This window comes from Eriocheir sinensis, unplaced genomic scaffold (genome assembly GCF_024679095.1).
Source record: "Eriocheir sinensis breed Jianghai 21 unplaced genomic scaffold, ASM2467909v1 Scaffold734, whole genome shotgun sequence".
NCBI lineage: Eukaryota > Metazoa > Arthropoda > Malacostraca > Decapoda > Varunidae > Eriocheir > Eriocheir sinensis.
The window spans coordinates 53184-72869 of record NW_026112092.1 but is presented as its reverse complement, the minus strand read 5'-3'; the positions used below and the strand labels follow the sequence as shown (position 1 = coordinate 72869).

The window sequence follows — 19686 nt, the reverse complement described above, 5'->3', positions numbered from 1 at the left end:
CACGTACTTACCTCGAGACACGCGCAATATATCACCCCAAAGCTCACCTGATGTCTGAACATGAGGCACTTGTATGCATCTCCGCCTCGCCCGAGCGCCGCCAGTCATGCAGCCTCGTGCACGCGCGTTCCGCCACCGCCACCTGTCTAGACTCCGCCGCCGCACCATTTACGTTCACCCCGCCCGGCAGCGCTCCGTTCTCACCGTTGGTTTGCAGTCGGCCAGGCACACACGCACAAAGAGATACTTTAGCGGTGACACAATAGCGATGCACCAACTCCAACTTGTGTGTTGATACTCTTACTTTTTATGTGTTTGTTTGCCTTTCATCCCCGGCCATAGAGCGGCAACTCTAACTGCATGCATAATTCCATCGAAAACTGTCACTTTTGTGGAGAATTTCCGGCGGAGTGTATAGCAAAGTGCTCCCCGGAGAGTGCGGGGCGACGGGCCTTCAGGCAGTATTGGGCTGAGGGACGGCGGGTGCGCTGCCTCGCTCGTCTTGCACTTCGCCCAGAAATCCTTGTCGTTACTGCAGCGTCAGCCAGCAGCACATTGCATTCACTGCCGGACACTGTAGGCAACACCCCTTCAAGCGCAGCAGAGGAGCATTCTATATCGTCGGTTCAGGCGGACGCGGTCGCCCTCAGATAGGCTGGCGACAGCTGTGGCCTCCCACGGCGCCGCGCCCCCGGGTCCCACCAGCCCGCTACTCAGGTTCCTCCCTCCGCCTCGACCCCGCTCCCCCCGGCCTCGCTACCCCCGCACTACAAACAAAACATCACCCTCAACACTCTCACCTTTCACGCGTCGCACCACCTGCATCTCGCGCCCTCACTCAGCCTTTTAGCGCCACCCACCGTCACTACCACTGCCGCCCCTCCTCTTCCCCCTCCTCCGCCGCCGCCGCCTTCCACTCCCGGAATCTTTGGTACCGACTTTCCACGCGCCTTGAGAAACGCGGCCCAGCACCACCCCCTGAAGACACCTGCTCCGCGGAATGCTCATTAACACTCCGCCGCGCCGCCGTTGACACACGGGATGGCTTCACGGCTCCTGCGACTCACCCCGGAGCTGCCAGTTTGCCTACGCCTTTATGCCCGCGCCTGCTCGGGCTTATCTGCTAGTCTGCCTACCAGCCTCCCCACTTTTACCTGCCACTTTGCCCTCCCATCTGCCAGCTTACCCGCGCCCCCACCACCACTACCACCGCGACCCCCACCCTGTGCTATACGCCTCTCTGGCGCCCACTCCCCCACCGACACCACCACCACCAGCGCCATTTTTCCAGTCTTACACGGAGCAAGGAGCTTTGAGTCGCCGCCACCTGTATCCGACGCAGCAGGAGAATGGGGACACCGAAGATAATTGATAGAGGCTAGATTAGCGCGACCAAGAGCCACCCTGAAGCCGAGAGGGCGGAGGAGGAGCAGGGGAGGTGTAGGCGAGGGGGTGATGTGAGGTGTGTGTGGCGAGCGGCTCAGGTGCTCCACTGATCGCCGCCACTCCCACCCGAGGCACGCTCCACTACCTCGGCTCCTGCTCCTCTTTTCTCAATATACCTTTTTTTTTCTTTGGTCTCGCGCCCTCCCTCCCTCGTGTGCGCTCTTGGCTGCTCCCTCTCTCTGTCGCTTCTCATTCCCAAGCCTCCGACGCTCCCTCCTTCCTTCCTTCCTTCCTGCCTTCCTTCCTCTCGTCGCCTCCTTCTAGACCCACAACTAAGGACTACCGCCGCTCCTTCCTTCCTTCCTGCCTTCCTTCCCCTCTCTCGTCGCCTCCTTCTAAACCCACAACTAAGGACTACCGCCGCTCCTTCCTTCCTTCCTCCCTCTCCTCCTCCTCCTCCTGGATCCACAACAGCAGCCAAGGCCCATCTATTCTTCCTCTACAAGGTCTGTCACACACCGCAGCGCACCGCCGTTGTTACATTAATCATTTAACATCACAGGTTCGGGGGAGCGGATAACTCTCTTCTCCGCGCCTCTCCCTCCTCCTCCTCCTCCTCCTCCCTTCACTTTAACACGCTTCCGCTCTCTTTTTATGATCCCTTTTTTGTGTATAACTCATCCCTGATTCTCCTCCTCCGCCGCCGCCTCCGCTTCACCCTCACTCCCACCATTATCTCCTCCTCCTCCTCCTCCGCCGCCGCCTCACACCTCCGCCCCTCCATCCATCTTCTCCTGGATGCAGACGGCCTTTCCATAATTGGCTCTGGCTAGACGGGAAATCAGATTCAGAATGCCGATACGGAGAGGTGGTGAGGCTGTACACGCATGGCGGAGGGCCTCGAGTGGGCGGGCGGGCGGGGAGTGGAGGAGGAGGAGGACAGCCGGGATGAGAAAGGAGAGGAAGGGAGATGGAGGATGGAAGGAAGTGGAGTAGATCTGGGTGAGAAGGATCAGACGCGAGGAAGGAAGGGGAGTAGATTTGGGAGAGAAGGATCAGAGGCGAGGAAGGAAGGGGAGTAGATTTGGGAGAGAAGGATCAGAGGCGAGGAAGGAAGGGGAGTAGAAGAGTAGATATGGGAGAGGAAGACAAGGGATGAGAGGGGAGAAAGGGAGATGAGAGGAACGAGGGGGAGTGGAGGAGTAGATTTGGGGAGATAAGTATGAGAGGGGAGAAAGGAGAGGGAGTATAGATGACGGCATGAGATGAGAAGGATTAGGAAGAAGGAAGAAGAGGGAAGGAGTAGTGGAGTAGATTTAGCCGAGAAGGATAACACACAGGATAAAACGGAGAGTAGGAACAGAGGAGGAGGAGGTCGGGGAGATTAAATAAGCTAACAATATGAAAGACCTAAAAAGACTTCTGCAAATGTCTTGGGGGAGAATTATGGAAAGAGTAGTGGAAACCGAGAAGAGGTAGAAAAGAAAGATGGGGAGGTATTCTGAACGTCCCAAGCGACAGGGGGGAAGGGTAAAACAAGATGAGGATGAGCATGCAGGGAGAGGAGGGAGGTGAAGTGTGATGAGGTGACAGCTTTCACGAACATCAGCGGCAGGGCGTGAGGGAGTGACAGGGCAGGGATGAGCATGGAGGTGATGTGTAATGGGGTGACAGCTTGCACGGACATCAGCGGCAGGGCGAAGCAAAGTGAGGTGGAGTGTGAGGGAGTGTGACAGGCAGGGGAGGACAGGGGAGGACCAGGGAGGGAGAGAGGGGGGAGAGGGAAGCGTTAACATGTATAGCACAAGGCAAGCGGTGAGTGATGGCCGTATTATTGGACCATTATGCCACCCGACAATACGACCGACACTCCTACACTTGGCTGCGGTGTGTGTCGGCATCTCCACACACACACACACACACACACACACACACGGGAGTAGTTTTTCACACACCCATCCATACGAGACTTTGACCCTTAAACAAGCAAACAAATCAATAGTTCCCCTCGACCGCAGCAGCTCACCAAATCCTCATTTGCATGATGGGCTGTCCGCGGCGGTGGTGTTGGAAGTGGTGGAGGTGGAGGTGGTGATGGTAGTCTGGGGTTTTGCAGTTAGTTGTTGCTCCTCGTGGTGTTGGTGATAGTGGTGGTGCGGGCATTATGGTGTTACTTGTGGTGTTGCAGGACAGGAGACGATGATTTCCGGTGGTGGTGGTGATGGTGGTGTTGCAGGACAGGACACAATGGTCGCCTTAGCTGTGTCGCGGGAACTGCCTGGAGGTGGAAGACCGGCTTGCTCCTGGTGGTTTGTTGTTGCACGGTGGTGGTGGTGGTGGTGGTGGTGGTGAGTGCAATATCATCGGCGCTCCAGTAAAGGTGATGCCGGGATTGGTGCTGCTCCGTGATTGCTGCTGCTGCCCGCGTGGAGGTGGTGGAGGTGGAGGTGGTGGTGTTGGTGGTGGTGTTGCACAAGTGTGGCGGCGTGGAGGATCCGTGTGAGCAGCTAGATTTATCACGTGTGTGTGTGTGTGTGTGTGTGTGTGTGTGTGTGTCAGTGGCGGCGACATTGGTGTTTATAGCGCATCCAAACACACACACACACACACACACACACACACACACACACACACACACACACACACACACAAATAACTTGATTATGAACCGCAAGTCTCTCTGTTGATAAGTGTGATGATAGACTAATTTTACTTACTACGCAGACTTAACATATGCAGACTCTCTATGTATCAATCTCTCCTCTTATACTAAAACCACGCATTCCTCTTACATATTATAAAGCCACTCATTCCCACTCATTAAACAAACAGCACAGTACGTTCAGTCACTTTTGTATATATTAGATGTTACCTCCTAACTCAGCTGACCGAGAATCAAGTTAGAAAGTATGGCTCCATGGCTGAATGCATTTGCGTATCAGGAGAAGGAAGAGAAAATAAAGAAAATTAGATAAAGAAAAAAAGTAGTGATGATATTAATGCAAATTGTAATGTAAAAAGGAGAGATGGAGGAGGAGGAGGAGGAGGAGGAGGAAGAGGTATACACGTGCAGGCTTTGAGTGTATAGGCGCATAGGAACCGGAAGGGGATCAGATATCATCGGAAGGGGAGTTGAAGAGGACTGACTGACCAACAAACTGGAGAGTGTTGGGGCAGATGGGGAGGTCACGTCAAGTCAGGTCAGGTCAGGTCAGTAGGTTGATGTGACATGCTGGAGGTTGCTTTTGCTGGGTCAGACTGTGTAGGGTAAAAGGACCTCAGATTACATTAACGTGACAGGGTGAAGGAAAGGTCGTCAGAAAAGAGGATATATGGTCACCCTGCCTGCGGATACATGGGGCGAGAAGGGGACGGTAAAATTAGGTTATGGTGTAGCGCGTGGTAGGGGAGGCAGAGGGGAAGAGGGAAGATACTGTATAGGTCGGTATTATAAGGCACATTCCCTTCTCATATCAACTATTTCTAAAGGTCGAAGAGGGGATCAATCGGGTTCCAATGAGTGTTTCTTTAGATTCACGGTACAGAAGAAGGGTCAGACTACCACCAGGGTCATAAAACTACTCCTGGAAATGTCCCAAACTCCTATGAAAGCCTTGTCAAATATGTGTTCCTGAACGACGCAATGTTTAGTACTACGATCCTATATGTGAACGAACGCCCTGCATACGACAAGAGGCAAGGGACGGGGTAGATAGGGTTAAAAGTGTGAGACAGAGGGAATGTGAACTCTTTTTAAACACCCGTAAAATCATAAGGAAAAAAGGAAAGCAAGAGGGAGGAAGGGAAGGAAGGGAAGCCAGGGAGAGGACGTACGACAGACACCCTGCATACGGAGACAGTAGACAAGGGAAGGGACGGGGTAGGGTTAGCAGGGTAACGACGACAGGGTGGAGTATAGAATGCGAAGGGACAGAAGGAAGAAAGGAAGGCAGGAAGGAAGGATAGGGAGGGAAAGGGAGGCAAAGGAGACAAGGAACAAAAAAAGGAGTAGAGTTGGCAACGAAAATATAGAGGTTTAGTATGAACACTTTTTTATATACATGCGGAGAGTCAGAATCAGAAAGAAGAGAGGGAGGTAGGAAAGAAGGATAGGGAGGAAAGGGAAGCAAAGAAGACAAGTAACAAGAAAAGGAGTAGAGCTGGCAACGAAAATATAGAGGTTTAGTATGAACACTTTTTTTTTTTTTTTACATGCGGAGAGTCAGAATCGTAAGAAAGACAGGGAGGCAGGAAGGATGAAGGGAAGGATAAGGGAGGGAAAAGGAACACAAGGGAGAGAGAGAGAGAGAGAGAGAGGGGAGTTAAGGGAAGGACTTGTGGACTATTACACGGCATGAGACAGGCAGGGAAGGAATTATTAAGGGTCAGGACAGAGCGTCACCCTACATACTTGCCTTGATCTCCTCACCAGCACACGCACACACACACACACACACACACGCAAACACAAACACACACACACTGGGGGCTGCTCTCTCCGTCTGTCGTCACTCACTCACTCCCTTCCCGACCTACGTAGTAATCCCCGAAGCGCACCTCTTAAAAACGAATCATCACCATCATCATCATCAGGAGGAGTAGGAGGACATGATGGAGGCTGAAAAAAAGAAGAGGAAGGAAGGGTTGGTCGGATCTGGTCGCGGCACGAGAGGCGGGGACGTCCTCTAAGCACTTTATCGTGTCCCGACCTTCCCATTGTTCTCAGCGCTGCGCCGACGGAAGTGTCTGGCCGAGCTTATGGGGCGAGGGAGACGGCCGGGGCGGGGCGAGGCGGTAAGGACGAGTAGGTGGGTGAGTGGGTAGGTAGGTAGGTGGGTGAGGGGGTTGAATTAGGCACCCACTCACCCACCTGAATTCTCTCAACTAGGGCAAGGAGGAGGAGGAGGAGAAGGAGGAGGAGGAGGAGGACAGTTGTAGAAGAGGAGGATGTGGACTAGGAGGAGAATAGTGGGAGAGGAAAAGGACTAGTAGAAGTAGAAGGCGGAATAGGAGAGAAAAGGGTAACAGGGAGGGAGAGGAAGAGAACGAGAGGGAGAGGAGGAAGAGAAGAACGAGAACCAGGGAGAAAAATAAAAGAAGGGACGAAAAAGAACGGAAAAAGAACAGTAGAAAGAGAAGGAGAGAAGGAGAAAGAGAACAAACAGAAGAAGAAAGAGGAAGACGAGGATGAGGAATAAAACAGTAGAAGAGAAAATGGGAGAGAAAGAGGACGAGAAGAGAAGGAAAAGAAAAAAAACATTAGGTCAGACAGTTAAAGGAGGCGAGAACAAGAATATTAGAACAAGAGGAAACAAGAACACAACAACAGACAGACAAGGAGGAGTGGAAAGACAGACAGACAGAGACAGAGAGAGTGAGAACTGTATGATAGGCAGGAGCGAACAGGAGGGAACAAGAGCAACCAGGACGAGGAGGAGGAGGAGGAGGAGGAGGAGGAGGAGGAGGCAAGTCGGGGGATGATGAGTGAGGGAGCGGAGGCGGAGGTGGTGTATGCGCTGCCCCGGTGTGGTGTTCGTTAGTGTGATGGATGAGCCTGCCGCGACCCCGCACTCCTGACGCAGGGAAGCAGTGGCCAGCCAGCACCACCTCCCCCCTTCAAGCCCCCCTAACCCTCCACCTCAACCCCTCAACCAGCCACCACCTCTCGCCGAATAATGGCCGCCAGCTTCAGGGCTTCTGGTGAGGAAGGAGATGGTGGTGGTGGAGGAGAAGAGGTCGAGAGAGGACGAGGATGAAGGGAAGGGAAGGAGAGGGTAAATCAGTGAGAGGGAGAGGAAGGGAGAGAGACCTGGAGGCTGAAAAGGGGGAACAACGAAGTACTGTAGAGTGAAGAGGCAGGGAGAGTGTGTGTCAGGGGCTGCTGGTTGGCCTGGGCTGATGGAACAAAGACGAAGGAGGTACAGGAAGGGGAGAGGGTCGGGTCGGAGCAAGAGGTACAGGAGGGAGAGAGGAGGAGGGGGAAGGAGCCGCGGAGGTGTATGAGAGTAGAGTACACTGAGTGGGAGCGGATTAGGGAAGTAAAGGCGTGGTGTCAGCGTGGCGGCAGAGGGAGGAGGAGGTGACGGCGGACGGCGACGTGAGGGCGGGTGAACGGGCTGGCAGACGAGCGGCAGGGGAAGGGAAGTTAAAGGAGCAGCCGGAGCGACCTATAATTCCGCCCCACAACTATAATGGTCGATCACGCCAGTCCCGACGTGGTGGCTCCGTGTGAGAGGTGAGGTCGGCTGCCTTGCGAGAGGGGAAGGAAAGGGAGAGAGACGGCTGGGAGTGAGTGAGTGAGAGAGACAGAAGGGAAGGAGGGGTGTGAGAATGAGACGGGAGTGAGGGAGTGAGACAGAAAGGGATGGAAAGGAGTGAGATCGGAAAGGGAGTGAGCAAGATAGAGGGGAAGGAAAGGAAGGTTGGAAGACAGAAGGGAAGTAAATGAAGGGTAGAAGGTTCAGGTAGGAATATCAAATAGGGATGAAGGGAAGGAATAAGGGAGGAATATAATTACGGTAGTGAATAAGTAAGACAAAAAGGAAGGGAATGGAGAAAGAAAAGAGGAAAGGTAGGGATAGAAAGCAGGAATATAAGAAGGGTAAAGGAAATAAGACTAAAAAGAGCTTGATTAGGAACAGACAAGAGAAAGGAAGGATGAATGGAGGTAGGAAGGACAGACTAAGAACAGAGAGATGACAAACGTGAAGCGAGCGAAGCAAAGACGTACAAAGAAGTGACAATCAACTGACCTATAGGCACAAGGGTCGTATTCTTAAAACATTTCGGCGCTCAAGCACTCACACATAATTGACAAGGCTTTCGTAGGAGTTTGGAGCATTTCCAGGAGTAGTATTATGACCCTGGTGGTAGTCTGACCCTTCCTCTGTACCGTGAACTTGAAAAGGACACTCATGAGAACCCGATTGATCTCCTTTCCAGTCTTTGGTTATAGTTGATGTGAGATGTTGAAGCGTCTGAGAATTCCAACCTTACCATCAAGAGGGAAGGAGGAGAAGAAGGAGGAGGTGATAATATACGCTGACGAACGGGCGAATTAATGTGTTTTTAGCTCACCTGCGTCATTATGGAAAACAGGAGCTGGTGGGAAACGAGCGTAGAGAAGAAAAAAAAAGAAAAAAAATAATAAACCGAATATACTTGAACGGGATCGAAGAAAAGAAGAGAAAGAGGAGAAGAAAGAGGAGAGAGAGAGAGAGAGAGAGAGAGAGAGAGAGAGAGAGAGAGAGAGAGGGAAGTTACACAGTCGCAGTGGCAGCTGTCGGGGAGATAAGAGGGAATGCTTTGGAGCTACACGCAGGTAGAGACTCCTGAAGGGGGGAGGAAGGGAAGGGAGGGGGAGAGAGAGGGGAGACAAAGTGACACGATAGAGAAGGAGGAGGAGTAGGAGGACAGTATAAGGGAAAACGACCCCCCTCACACAGACCACCCCCCCCCTTTTTTTTTCACACCGACCTCATCCCCTCTCCCCCTCTCCCTTCCCTCTCTCAAAGCATATGTATGTAACTCCCTTCCCCCTTCTTCCCTTCTCATCCCACCCACCCCTTCCCCTTCTCACCCCACACCCCCTTGCTACCCCTTCCCCTTCTCATTCCATATTCCCTCCCCTTCCAAAACCCTCCCTCTTCCCCTCCTCATCCCTTCCTTCCCCTTCCCCTTCTCACCCCAACCCTCCTTCCGTCTCCCCCTTCCCATCACACAGGCTCTCCACCTCCCCTTTCTCTTTCCTCACCCTTCCCTCCCCACTCCTCTGCCACCTCCCCCCTTCCCCTCCCCTACATTACAAAAACATGCTCCCTCTTGCAAACAGGCGGGTAGATGCATGCGTGTGGCGAGCAATGGAAATCGTGTAATGTGATATGTAGATTATTGCATTAGTGTGGCAAGGGCGCGCGAGAAACATAATTATTGGGGACATCGGCAGAGAGAGAGAGAGAGAGAGAGAGAGAGAGAGAGAGAGAGAGAGAGAGAGAGAGAGAATTATCTTTTGAGAGTCATCTAAGTGTATGTATATAAGCATAATAATATTTACAGATGTTGGTTGGTTACTTACTTATTTTGCTATTTTGCGGCTCTTTTTTTTCTTTCTTTTCTTTTGTTTTTGTTTTTAGAAATTATTGAACATTCTGTCGTGCATTTGTTAATTATTTGTTTGTTTTATGTTTTTATTTTAGTGTATATTCGTATTTTAAACATTTATTATTATTATTATTATTATTATTATTATTATTAGTAGTAGTAGTAGTAGTAGTAGTAGTAGTAGTAGTATTGTTATTATTATTATTATTATTATTATTATTATTATTATTATTATTATTATTATTATTATTATTATCATTATTATTATTCTACTAACCTTGTTTTCCCATTCTTCTTGCAGGTGAGTTTCGCTGTACAGAACACGTGACATGTGAGTACCTACCTATCAGAGAGATTTACATAGATTTGCATAGATATCCAGACCACACGGACCCCTTACGAGGCTATTTTTATTCTTATTGTTATTATTGGAAGCAACGATGATGCAAGAAGTCTGTGTATGTATGTATTAGTGACCCCCCCCCTTCTCTCTCTCTCTCTCTCTCTCTCTCTCTCTCTCTCTCTCTCTCTCTCTCTCTCTCTCTCTCTCTCTCTCTGCCGCCACACTTTGAGCTTCAGGACACAATCACGACCCTCCAGTGCGCGCCCCATTCCAGGCCTCGTCCTCAGAAGGGGGGGAGAGAGAGGGAGAGAGGAAGGGAGAGAGGGAAGGAGGGAGGGATCACGCCTAGATCAGAGGATGGAGGGGACGACGAAGGGGTGTCAAGTCGTTGAGTGTCGCGACCGAGATAAACACGACGCAGTGGGACAGAAGCGGTGTGTGTGTGTGTATGTATGTGTGTGTGTGTGTGTGTGTGTGTGCTGAGAAAGGTAGAAATAAAGCCTAAAAGCCCACCCAGACCCATGTTCCCTTCGTGCGATGGATAGCCTGTAGCCGGGCTGGGAGGGAGGGAGAGGCAGGGCTGGGAAGGGTGATTTGGGAGAGCCGAGAGGGAGAGGGAGACGCAGGGAGGAGGAGGAGGAGGAGGAGGATGGTAACGCCGCTGAGCTGCGGGGTTGAGGCAAGGGAAGGGCCAAGGGAGGGAGGGAGGGAGAGGCAGGCGGCGTTAGGGAGCACACAACACATAGATGGCCTTGTGCTCGCCCGCCTACACCAACTGAAGGGGAAAGCCGAGGGGCGTTTAGGAGCGGGGGAGGGTGACAGACACACACAACGCCCTACACTGTAACAAAGGAAGGCCGCGAGGGACTCGTCGAGCGGCGGTGTGTTTCACGGTGACGGCCACTGACGTATATTCATGCGGGAGAAAGAATGTCTGCGGTTGTCTTCAGGTTTTCAATGTTTTCACACACCAGCGGCATGAAATAGTGAGGCTGGCGGTGCGGGAGCCGGTGGAAGGGTAGGTGGAGGCAGGGGACCAGTAGAGCAAGCCACACCGCCGGATACCAGGAATCAGCTCGTCGGAAAAGCCAGGCTAACAATTTTTATTTTTATCGGCATTTGCCTGGTGTGGTGGTGCCGCCCTAGCTCGCCTGCGGAGGTTGGCATTATTGGCTTCTCAAGGGTCGTCGCCGCTGGTGCTGTGTTGCCGTCCGGGGTTCACGCGTGCCTGGGTGGGCCCGAAACGCCCCGCTGCCCGCTGCGAGACAAGCCCCTGCCGTCCCGGAAGATGAATGGCGAATTTCTGGGAGATATAATGCAGTCCCGCTGTCAACACGGACCGCATTTGTGGAGGCGGGCGGGGAGGCTCAGGGGAGGAGGGGAGGTTGTTGTGGTGGCAAGGCTGTGTGTGTGGTGGTGGAGGCGGCCTCTCAGCGGCGCCACCTGCCCCAGCCAGCCCCTCTCAGCCGGAGATCAAGGCTGCCCGCCCGCACGCCGTTACTGACGCAGCCTCCCTCGCTCGCTCACCCCCAGGTCGTTGCGACATAAATTCGTCCCGTGTAAGAGTGTCATATAAGCCGCTGGACTGTAATGATATTATTAGCTCCTTTCACGGCTGATTCGCCCTTCGCGCGGAAAACGGTTTCTTTCTGTCGAACACTCGCACTCTTGCGCGATATTTATGAAGCGTGTTCTCGCCGCGAGCTCCAGAATTTCACTTCCATATTGCTTCAGCGATGTAATGATTTCACAACACGGCCGTAAAAAGCGCGAGGATGTGTGTGTGTGTGTGTGTGTGTGTGTGTCCCCCACCGTTATTACACGCCACTAACGCATTACTATATCCGGGCTCAAATGAAGCCACATCTACGCACCGCCCCTCAGCTGTTAAAGACGACAGCCCCGAAATATCTGGGAGACGCTCTAAACATATTAGTTCACTCAAAAGGCCGAGCCGCAGACGGGGAGGCGGAGTGCGGCGTGCCGTGCCGTGCGAGGCTTGACGGGGGAGCAGTTGGCCGCAGTGACGGCTGGCGACCTTGATCGGGTGACATCAGCGAGCGAGGACTGGCCGGGGCCCGATAACCCCTGTTATCGATGGCCGTTTCCTGGCGGGGAGCAGCAGCTTTTTAGGGCAAGGGGCCGGTCGAGGGTGAGTGCTCTAGGGCGGCCTGAGCGTTACGTTACGGATATGGGCGATGGGACGAGTATGGAGGCGGGAGCAGGGGAGGCAAGAGGGAGGAGGAGGAGGGAAACTGGGTTGACTGGCTGGCTGGCTGGCTGTCAACAAGGGGACTGTGGCGTAGTGGCTGAGGTGAGGCTTTGCTTGGCCATGTGTTGCACGGCGCACAGACTCGGTAAAGGCATTTGAATAACAGATGACGCAAATATGTCACCGGAGAATAGGAAATGTCGAACAAACGGCTGCAACAAAGAAGACGAGGGAGGGAGAGGCCGCGGGAGTTAGTGTATGGGTGAACGGACAGCTAAAGTGGCGATGGAGGCATTGATAGAGGTGCGTGAGGGCTTGGAGGTGAAGGATACAAAGAGAGAGAGACTGTAGAAGGTTAGGTAAACGGGACAGGCTCGGACTCACCACCACCTCCCGCCACCCTCACCCGACCATCACCACCGCCACCATCTGACATCACGATAACACCAAGAAGAGAGGAGGAGGAGGGAGAGAGGACGGAGGAACAAGGGATGTGAGGTGTTTTTCATGGCGTTCACCCAGCTAACACCCACTCACCCACATCACCACCCCTCACCTCCCTTCCCCCAACACCCGCATACAGACAGACATCACCACCCACCCCACCCACTCACCTCCACACCCAACCACCTTCCTCGTCTCACCACCACCCCCACCACCTCCACCTCCACGAGTCACTTCTGTTACCTCACGTCCCTGCGCCACTTTCCTTTCCACTATCCACACCCTTCTCACACACACATACGCACACACATTTTCCACTATCTTACTGGCTTCTCCCTCCCTCTGTTCCTCTCCCTTTCTCATACTCCTGCTGCCTTTAATCTCCCACCTTTCCTCTCCCATCCTCCCTGCACATTGCTTTCTCCCTCCTTCTGTTCCTCTCCCTTCCTCCCCCCATTCTTACTACCTTCTTCCTCACTCCCCATACACCGCCTTCTCTCCCTCTCGCTATTTTTCTCCTCTCTCCTTCCACATCAACACAGAGTGGCGTATCGTTCTTAGCGCCGCCAAGTTCATTTTCTCCGTAACACACAGAAGCTTTCACATATCCGCATTGCTCCTCCTCCTCCTCCTCCTCCTTCTACTGCTGCTGCTTCTGTGTGACTCAGGCTCATGATGACGCTGCCGACCGTGCTCTTGCCGCCCCCTCTCGTGCCACGTTCACTGCCTGCGGGACATGACCGGTGGAAGGGAGGGGATTGGGGAGGGGGACCTGGCGTGGTTCAGCGCGGGTGTTCGGGTGCTCGGGGCTCGCTTGGGCTGGTGTAAAAGGACACGGAACTGACTGCGTGTCTCTTGCGCGTAAAGCTAAATGTATGTATGTATGCCGCTTTTAGGAACCGCGGGAAGTGCTTATATATACTGGTGAAGCAAGGGTGTGTGTGTGTGTGTGTGTGCGTGCGTGCGTGGAACGGTGACACTTGCCGCGAACGTTCAGGTGGTAGCGGTGGTCGTGGAGGCGCGGCCCACCACCAACATCACCACGACCACCACCGCCGCGACCACCACCACTGCTGCGGCCCGCCCGGATTAGGCCAGTTGTTGATGGTGGTTGTTAGTATTCCGGGGATGGTTATGGCGGGGCGGGCGGCGGCGAGGGGCGGGAGGTGGGCGGAGGGAGCGGCAGGAGGGACGAGGAACGAGAGGGAGGGAGGCTTTGATGCACCCGGCCTGCCTTGATTTTTGCCGCATCCCGTCCCGTCTTCCCTGGCTGCTGGTCCTCCTGCTGGTCTGGTCGGCGAGGAGAGGAACCAGAGGAAGCGATGAAAGGATGGGAGATGTGACGTTCAAGGGACTGACCATAATGTTCTTTCTACCTCCTCGTGTACTACCTCTCCTCCTCCTCCTCCTCCTCCTCTTCCACCTCCTTGTATTTAACTTTTTCCCTACTCAACCATACTGTTCTTTCTGCTTTCTCGTGTATTACTTATTCCTCCTTCTCTGTCTCTTCCTTTTTCCCTTGTAACTAACGTATACCCTACCCATACTATCTCTTCCTTCCTCCCTTGTAACAACCTTCCCTACCCAACCATATGTTCTTTCTGCTTTCTCGTGTACTCCCTCTTCCTCCTTCTCTGTCTCTTGCTTCCTCCCTTGTAACTAATGTTTTCCTACACACGGTAAGATTTCGGTAAGTAAAGTACGCTTCTTGAAACAGTAAGCCTCTTTCAATGTGGTATTTATATTGCTGTTATATGTTTTGCTACACCACCCCTTCCTTCTCTATCTTTTCCTCCTCCCTCACAGCTAATCTTTCCTGACATGCAGTATCATTTTCCCGAGTCAAGTGTGCTTTATAAACTTTTATTGTGGAGTGTATTTTGTTATCTATCTTTGTACATCTTTTATTGAGGGTTGGCTGGCTGGTCGCAATCCTGTCAGTCGGAGTGAGGTGGTTACGGTTAAAGTCACATGTGCTTTTTCAAACATTAAACATCTAATATTGTGGTATTTACTTCGATGTTATTTGCCTTAGTACATCTTTTATTGAGGGCCGGGTAGCTGCGGTCCTGTCAGTCGGAGTGAGGTGGTTAAGATCCTTGGTAAAGATCTCTGTGAAACGTGTTGAGAGGCCGTCCAGAAAGCCTTGAGGAGGAGGGAAGAGCGACGACGACAGGGCGGCAGCAAAACTGTTGAGGTGGGCGGTGGAGGTGGTGATGTCGGAGGGAGGAGGAGGGGGGTGGATGGTGAGGGAAGAGGGATGAGAGAAGGTGGAGGTGCCTGAAGAACGAGAAGACAAGGACGAGGAGGAGAGGACTAGGTTGAGGTAGTGGGCAGGCAAGGCAGGAAGGGAGGAAGAGTGAGGGAGGGGGTGCGGCGGCTGGCTGACTGGATGACTGGCTGGCTGGGCGGGCTGCGGCAGGTGGGTCTGACGCACTCCGTATCACACTCGCGTTCCCTCATACTCACAGGCTTACCCGCAGGTCACGCACCCCGCACCGCATGCTGGGAGGAGGATGTGTGACGGGGTGGAGAGAGAGGAGTGAGGCGAGTGGCGGTACCGATGAAAGCGTTCTATTGTGTCTAGGCGGCGAGGGGGCGGGCGGCCGGCGGGGAGAGGAAGGGTGGGCGGCGGGGGATTACTGTAAGATCGGCACAGTTCTCGCCCACCCCAAGGAGATTGACTTATCAGCGTGTCGGTCTCGGTCGGTGGTGTGGAGGCGTGTGTGTGTGTGTGTGTGTGTGTGTGTGTGTGTGTGTGTGTGTGTGTGTGTGTGTGTGTGGAGGCCCCCCAGACGAGAAGCAGTAAAACGCAACACTGGAGGTTATTTTAGCAGCGGTGACGGAAGTATCTGAGCGAAGGAGGAGGAGAATAAAGAGGAGGAGGAGGAGGAGAGACAGAGGCATTAAAGAGCCGAGCAAGACTACGTGTGTCACGGTGTGTGTGTGTGTGTGTGTGTGTGTGTGTGTGTGTGTGTGTGTGTGTGTGTGTGAGACAGGCTGGCGGTTAGAGTGCCAGGAAAGCTTGAAGTGACAGGAGGAAGAAAGGCCTGAGGTGCCACAGTGGCGGGGCGGCACACACACACACACACACACACTCTCACACACACACACACACACACACACACACACACACACACACACACACACACACACACACACACACACACACAGGAGGAGGAGAGATGAGAGAAAGGGAGGGAGGGAAGGAGCGAGCAGGGAGCGAGGAAGACTGGCGTAAATCCCCCGGCGGTATTGAGGGCCCACGGAGGCAGGCTTCGGCGAGACCACTGACAGATAGGCGCCAGACGAGGGAACGCCTGCTGTGGAACGCCGCTGAAGTATGCAAGGATGGACTGGGCTGGCGGCCTTGGGTTAGGGATGGGCTGAAGTAGGATGGGTTGAGGTTGGGCTTGACTGGGTTAGGGATGGACTGGGTTAGGTTGAACTGAACTTAACTTCTGCTTCATATTTCTGATATAAAATAAAATAAAAATAATAATATAGTATAAAAGAACTGATTAGAAAGCGAGTATAGGATTATGTGAGATGAAAAGAATGCAAGGTGGTATGTTCGTGTGTGTGTGTGTGTGTGTGTGTGTGTGTGTGTGTGTGTGTGTGTGTGTGTGTGTGTGTGTATGAGGTAGTCAGGCAGGTAGGTAGGTAGGTAGATTTACGTCGTGAACCTTGGAGAGAGAGAGAGAGAGAGAGAGAGAGAGAGAGAGAGAGAGAGAGAGAGAGAGAGAGAGAGAGAGTTGGGGACACATCATCAAACTTGTGTGGCCAGCGTCGAGGGAGGGTGACGTGGAGGGTCGAGGCTGCCTGATGACTGGCTGGCGAGGGTGAGGGGGAAGGTGAGGGGGAGGGGGAGGGGGTGTATATAGCCTATCGTGTCGGTGTCACTTGGGGGCGCGGCATCGTGCGGTGGTGGGGGTGTCGTGTTGTGTCCAGGTGTCCGGGCCAAGGCAGCACCTGGCACCTGGCACTGACTCACTCGTGCGGACCTACGAAAGAGAGGCAGGGAAGGAGGGAAGCGTGGAGGTGGAGGGGGTAAAGAGTAGGGAGAGGTGGATGGGTGTATGTAGGGGGGAGGGCTTTAGTGGAGGAGAGGAAGGGAAGGAGGTAAGAGTAGGGAGAGGTGGAGGAGAGTAAGGGAAGGAGGGAAGCGTAGGGGTGGAAGAGGAAGAGTAAGGGGAGGTGGAGGGTGTGTGTGTGTGGACTTTAGTGGAGGAAACGGTTGGACGGAGGATTGGAGAGTAATAAGGAGGAGAGGAAGGGAAGGGGAGAAGAGTGGAGGTGGAGGAGTAAGAGTAGGGAGAAGTGGATGCGTATGTAAGAGACTATGCTCTCCCTTATGTGGAAGAATGGGAAGGAGGGAAGAGACGAGGTGGAGAGACTAGTCAGGGGTGGAGGAATAAGAGTCGGGAAGAGGTGGAAGAATGCGTAAGTGTGCGTGTTCTCCCTTGTGTGGACTCGTGTGGAGGGCAGGGTAGGAGGGAGGAGGGTGGGGGAGTGGAAGAGTGTCAGGACATGTATGGATAGAGGAGTGGAAGTGTTAATGCGTGTAAGGGCTGAAGGGGAAGGTGTGGACAGGTATGGAGGTATATGCTGACCTGTGGACGTGTGGGCGTGTGTGGAGGGAAGTGGGTGAAGGAGGGGTGGAGTGGAGTGGAAGGGCTGTGATTTGTGAAGTGTGCGTAGCCTTGTGAGGAGAAGAGGGAGAGGAGAGGTGTAAGGAGAGACAGACGGGTGGGATGTGTCAGGAGGTTAGACTATAACATGGTGCCTTGTGGACATGTGTTGTGGAGGGTGCAGGACGGATGTGTAAGAGAGGGGTGAAGCGAGGTTAAGAGGGGTTCAGGAAGGATGTGGTAGGGTGGGGGAGGTGCAGGAAGGATGTGGTTGGGCGGAGGGTGTGTAAAGAGAGGAGTGAAAGAAGGGTGGTAGGGGTTCAGGAAGGGTGTATAAAGAATGGGGTGAAGTGGAGAGGGGTCCAGGAAGGGTGTGTAAAGTGAGGGGAGAGGGGAGAGGGGAGGGAGGGAAGCATGCAGGTGTAAGGTTAAGTGACGGCTGTAAACTAGAAGGGGGGCAATCGTGGACGTATTTACAGTTCTCAAGTGGAGGCGAGGGAATGGCATGGGGCGAACAAGAATGTGGAGGGCGATGACGCAGTGGTTGGTGGTAGTGGGGAGGTCGCCGCCGCCGCTGCCGCCGTCTCCGCCCCGCTGGCGTGGAACATGCGGCAATGCTCACGCGGCGCCGCCCTCCCTCCGCGGCGTGGGGTCTGCTGCACCGACCTCACTTTCATCCAGATTAATCTTGTAGTACATCCTGCAGCCCGCGATGATTGTGGGCGCGCCAAACCCTCGCTGCTGGTGTAATCGGCCCCAGAACCCTCGTCCCCACTCCCAGCCTTGGCGCGGCGAGGGGGATGACAAGCAGCACGCCTCTCTATATACGACGCGCCTAAGCTGATAAAAATCCAGTCACGATCATCCGCGTCGCCAGAGGACTCCCTGAGCGAACCTGTGGCCTCGTTGACTCCTCCTCTCGCGGGCCATGAATAGTGTTTTCAGTATACAAGGTCCTAATTGTGAGCAGAATTTCCACGGCGACTAAAAGAGGTCCGGCCGGTCTCGAGAGAGCCATAAAAGAGGTTTTACCACCAGTGAACTGTACCGGGCAGCTGGCCAGTATTAGTGGGATGACAGCTGCGAGTATTATTATGGAGCATACCGGCTGGAGGAGGCGGCCAGGTCAATAAAAGTGAACATAAATATCACCCAAGATGTAACCGCAGGTGTTCGCCGCCCGAGGCACCGCACTTGCCGGCACTTTGTGATGGCAGACCCCCATCAGCCGCGTGCCGCCTCGGGTTATGAGTGCCGGTCCTCGCCGCAGCCCCCGCCACCCGCTGCTTCCACCCGCGCCAGGCCCCCGAGCGACCCCCCGTCCCCCCCACCACCCCCAAACCAGGGACAGAGTGGCAGGACGGGGGCAGGCGGAGCAGACGGGCCGCGGGTGAGGGGGATAAGTGGGTGGTTTAACGGATCACGGCCCACCACGCCCCGCTGCCGCCCGCCTTGGTGAGGTCGACCCCGCCAGGCGCTGCTGCTACCCCTGCCCTTGCCCCACCCCCGCCCTCACAGCCACGACCACCGCCTCCACCACAACACCAGCCCCAGCGGCGGCTTTAACACCACCACCACCGCCACTCCACCGCCGCCACTCCCTCGCCGTCATCACAACACCGACACAACAACACCACCACTCCTGTCAGTACAATTTACTACCGCCCCTTTAGGCTTTAATCTCGCCGTCATCAACTTGCCTGCCGGTCACCTACACCCGCCCGTACTGTCTCCCTCCTCCCAATCACCCCTCCTCCTCCTCCTCCTCCTCCCCCTCCCTGCCCGCTGGCCTTCTTTCTCCCCTTCGCTGCTGCCGGTGGTGGTCGGTGATCGTGCCGTTAACATGGTCGGCGACGTGACGCTGCTCCGTGCCGCTGTGACGGAGTGGGTGTTCAGGCCTGGCTGCGCTCCTCGGCTCGCTTCCTTGCCTCACAATCTCTCTTGTCTCGCCTCACTACCGCCGCCTCCACCTTGCTCCACCACCACCACCACCACCACCAAACTCGCTCCCCACCCTTTGGTCTGGGCGTCGTGTACTTCTGCTTTCACTTCTGGCTTAACCTTTATGCGTAGAGACCTGCATACACCCACACCCACACCCACACCCACACCCACTGCCTTGGTGTTCGTGATCGGTCGTCCCTCTGTCTACAATGGATGTTCTTAGTCGCGTATTTTTAAAAGTATCGGCACGTCAGTTCGCCTGTTTGAGAAGCCTCGCGTAGAAATTGCTGGTGTGTTTTATGATCCTAGTGATAGTTTTACACGACTTCTGTATCATGAGAGGAAAAAACACCCATTAAAACCTGGTTAATCTTCCCTGTGGCCTTAGGAATTAGCCGGAGTGGGAGCCCGATACGTTGATAGAATATGGACGTTAAAAGCCCGAATTCTTAGATGCTTCCGACGCTCATAACAACTATTTTCTAAGACCACAAAGGACATCAGTCGGGTTCTCATGAGTGTTCTTCGTGTTCACGGTGCAGAAGCCTTGTCAAATTAACACTTGGCTCATAAAACTACCCACCGTGGAAATGCCTACCACAACATCCTCTACGAAAGCCTTATCA

The 19686-nt window shown here is 53.9% G+C and overlaps 1 protein-coding gene across 2 annotated transcripts in view; it reads left to right on the top strand.

Annotated features, from left to right (window-relative positions):
* Positions 1–19686, top strand: part of LOC126994167 (uncharacterized) — a 53375-nt gene that overhangs the window by 12970 nt on the left and 20719 nt on the right. The window contains exon 2 of one of the 2 annotated variants that reach the window (XM_050853417.1): positions 9788–9927. The exons of the other annotated variant lie outside the window; for it this stretch is intronic. Within the exon in view, the coding sequence (XP_050709374.1) occupies positions 9788–9814 (27 nt within the window). The 3' untranslated portion in view covers positions 9815–9927. Of the gene's footprint in view, positions 1–9787; positions 9928–19686 lie in introns of those variants that run through there. 2 annotated transcript variants of the gene reach the window in all.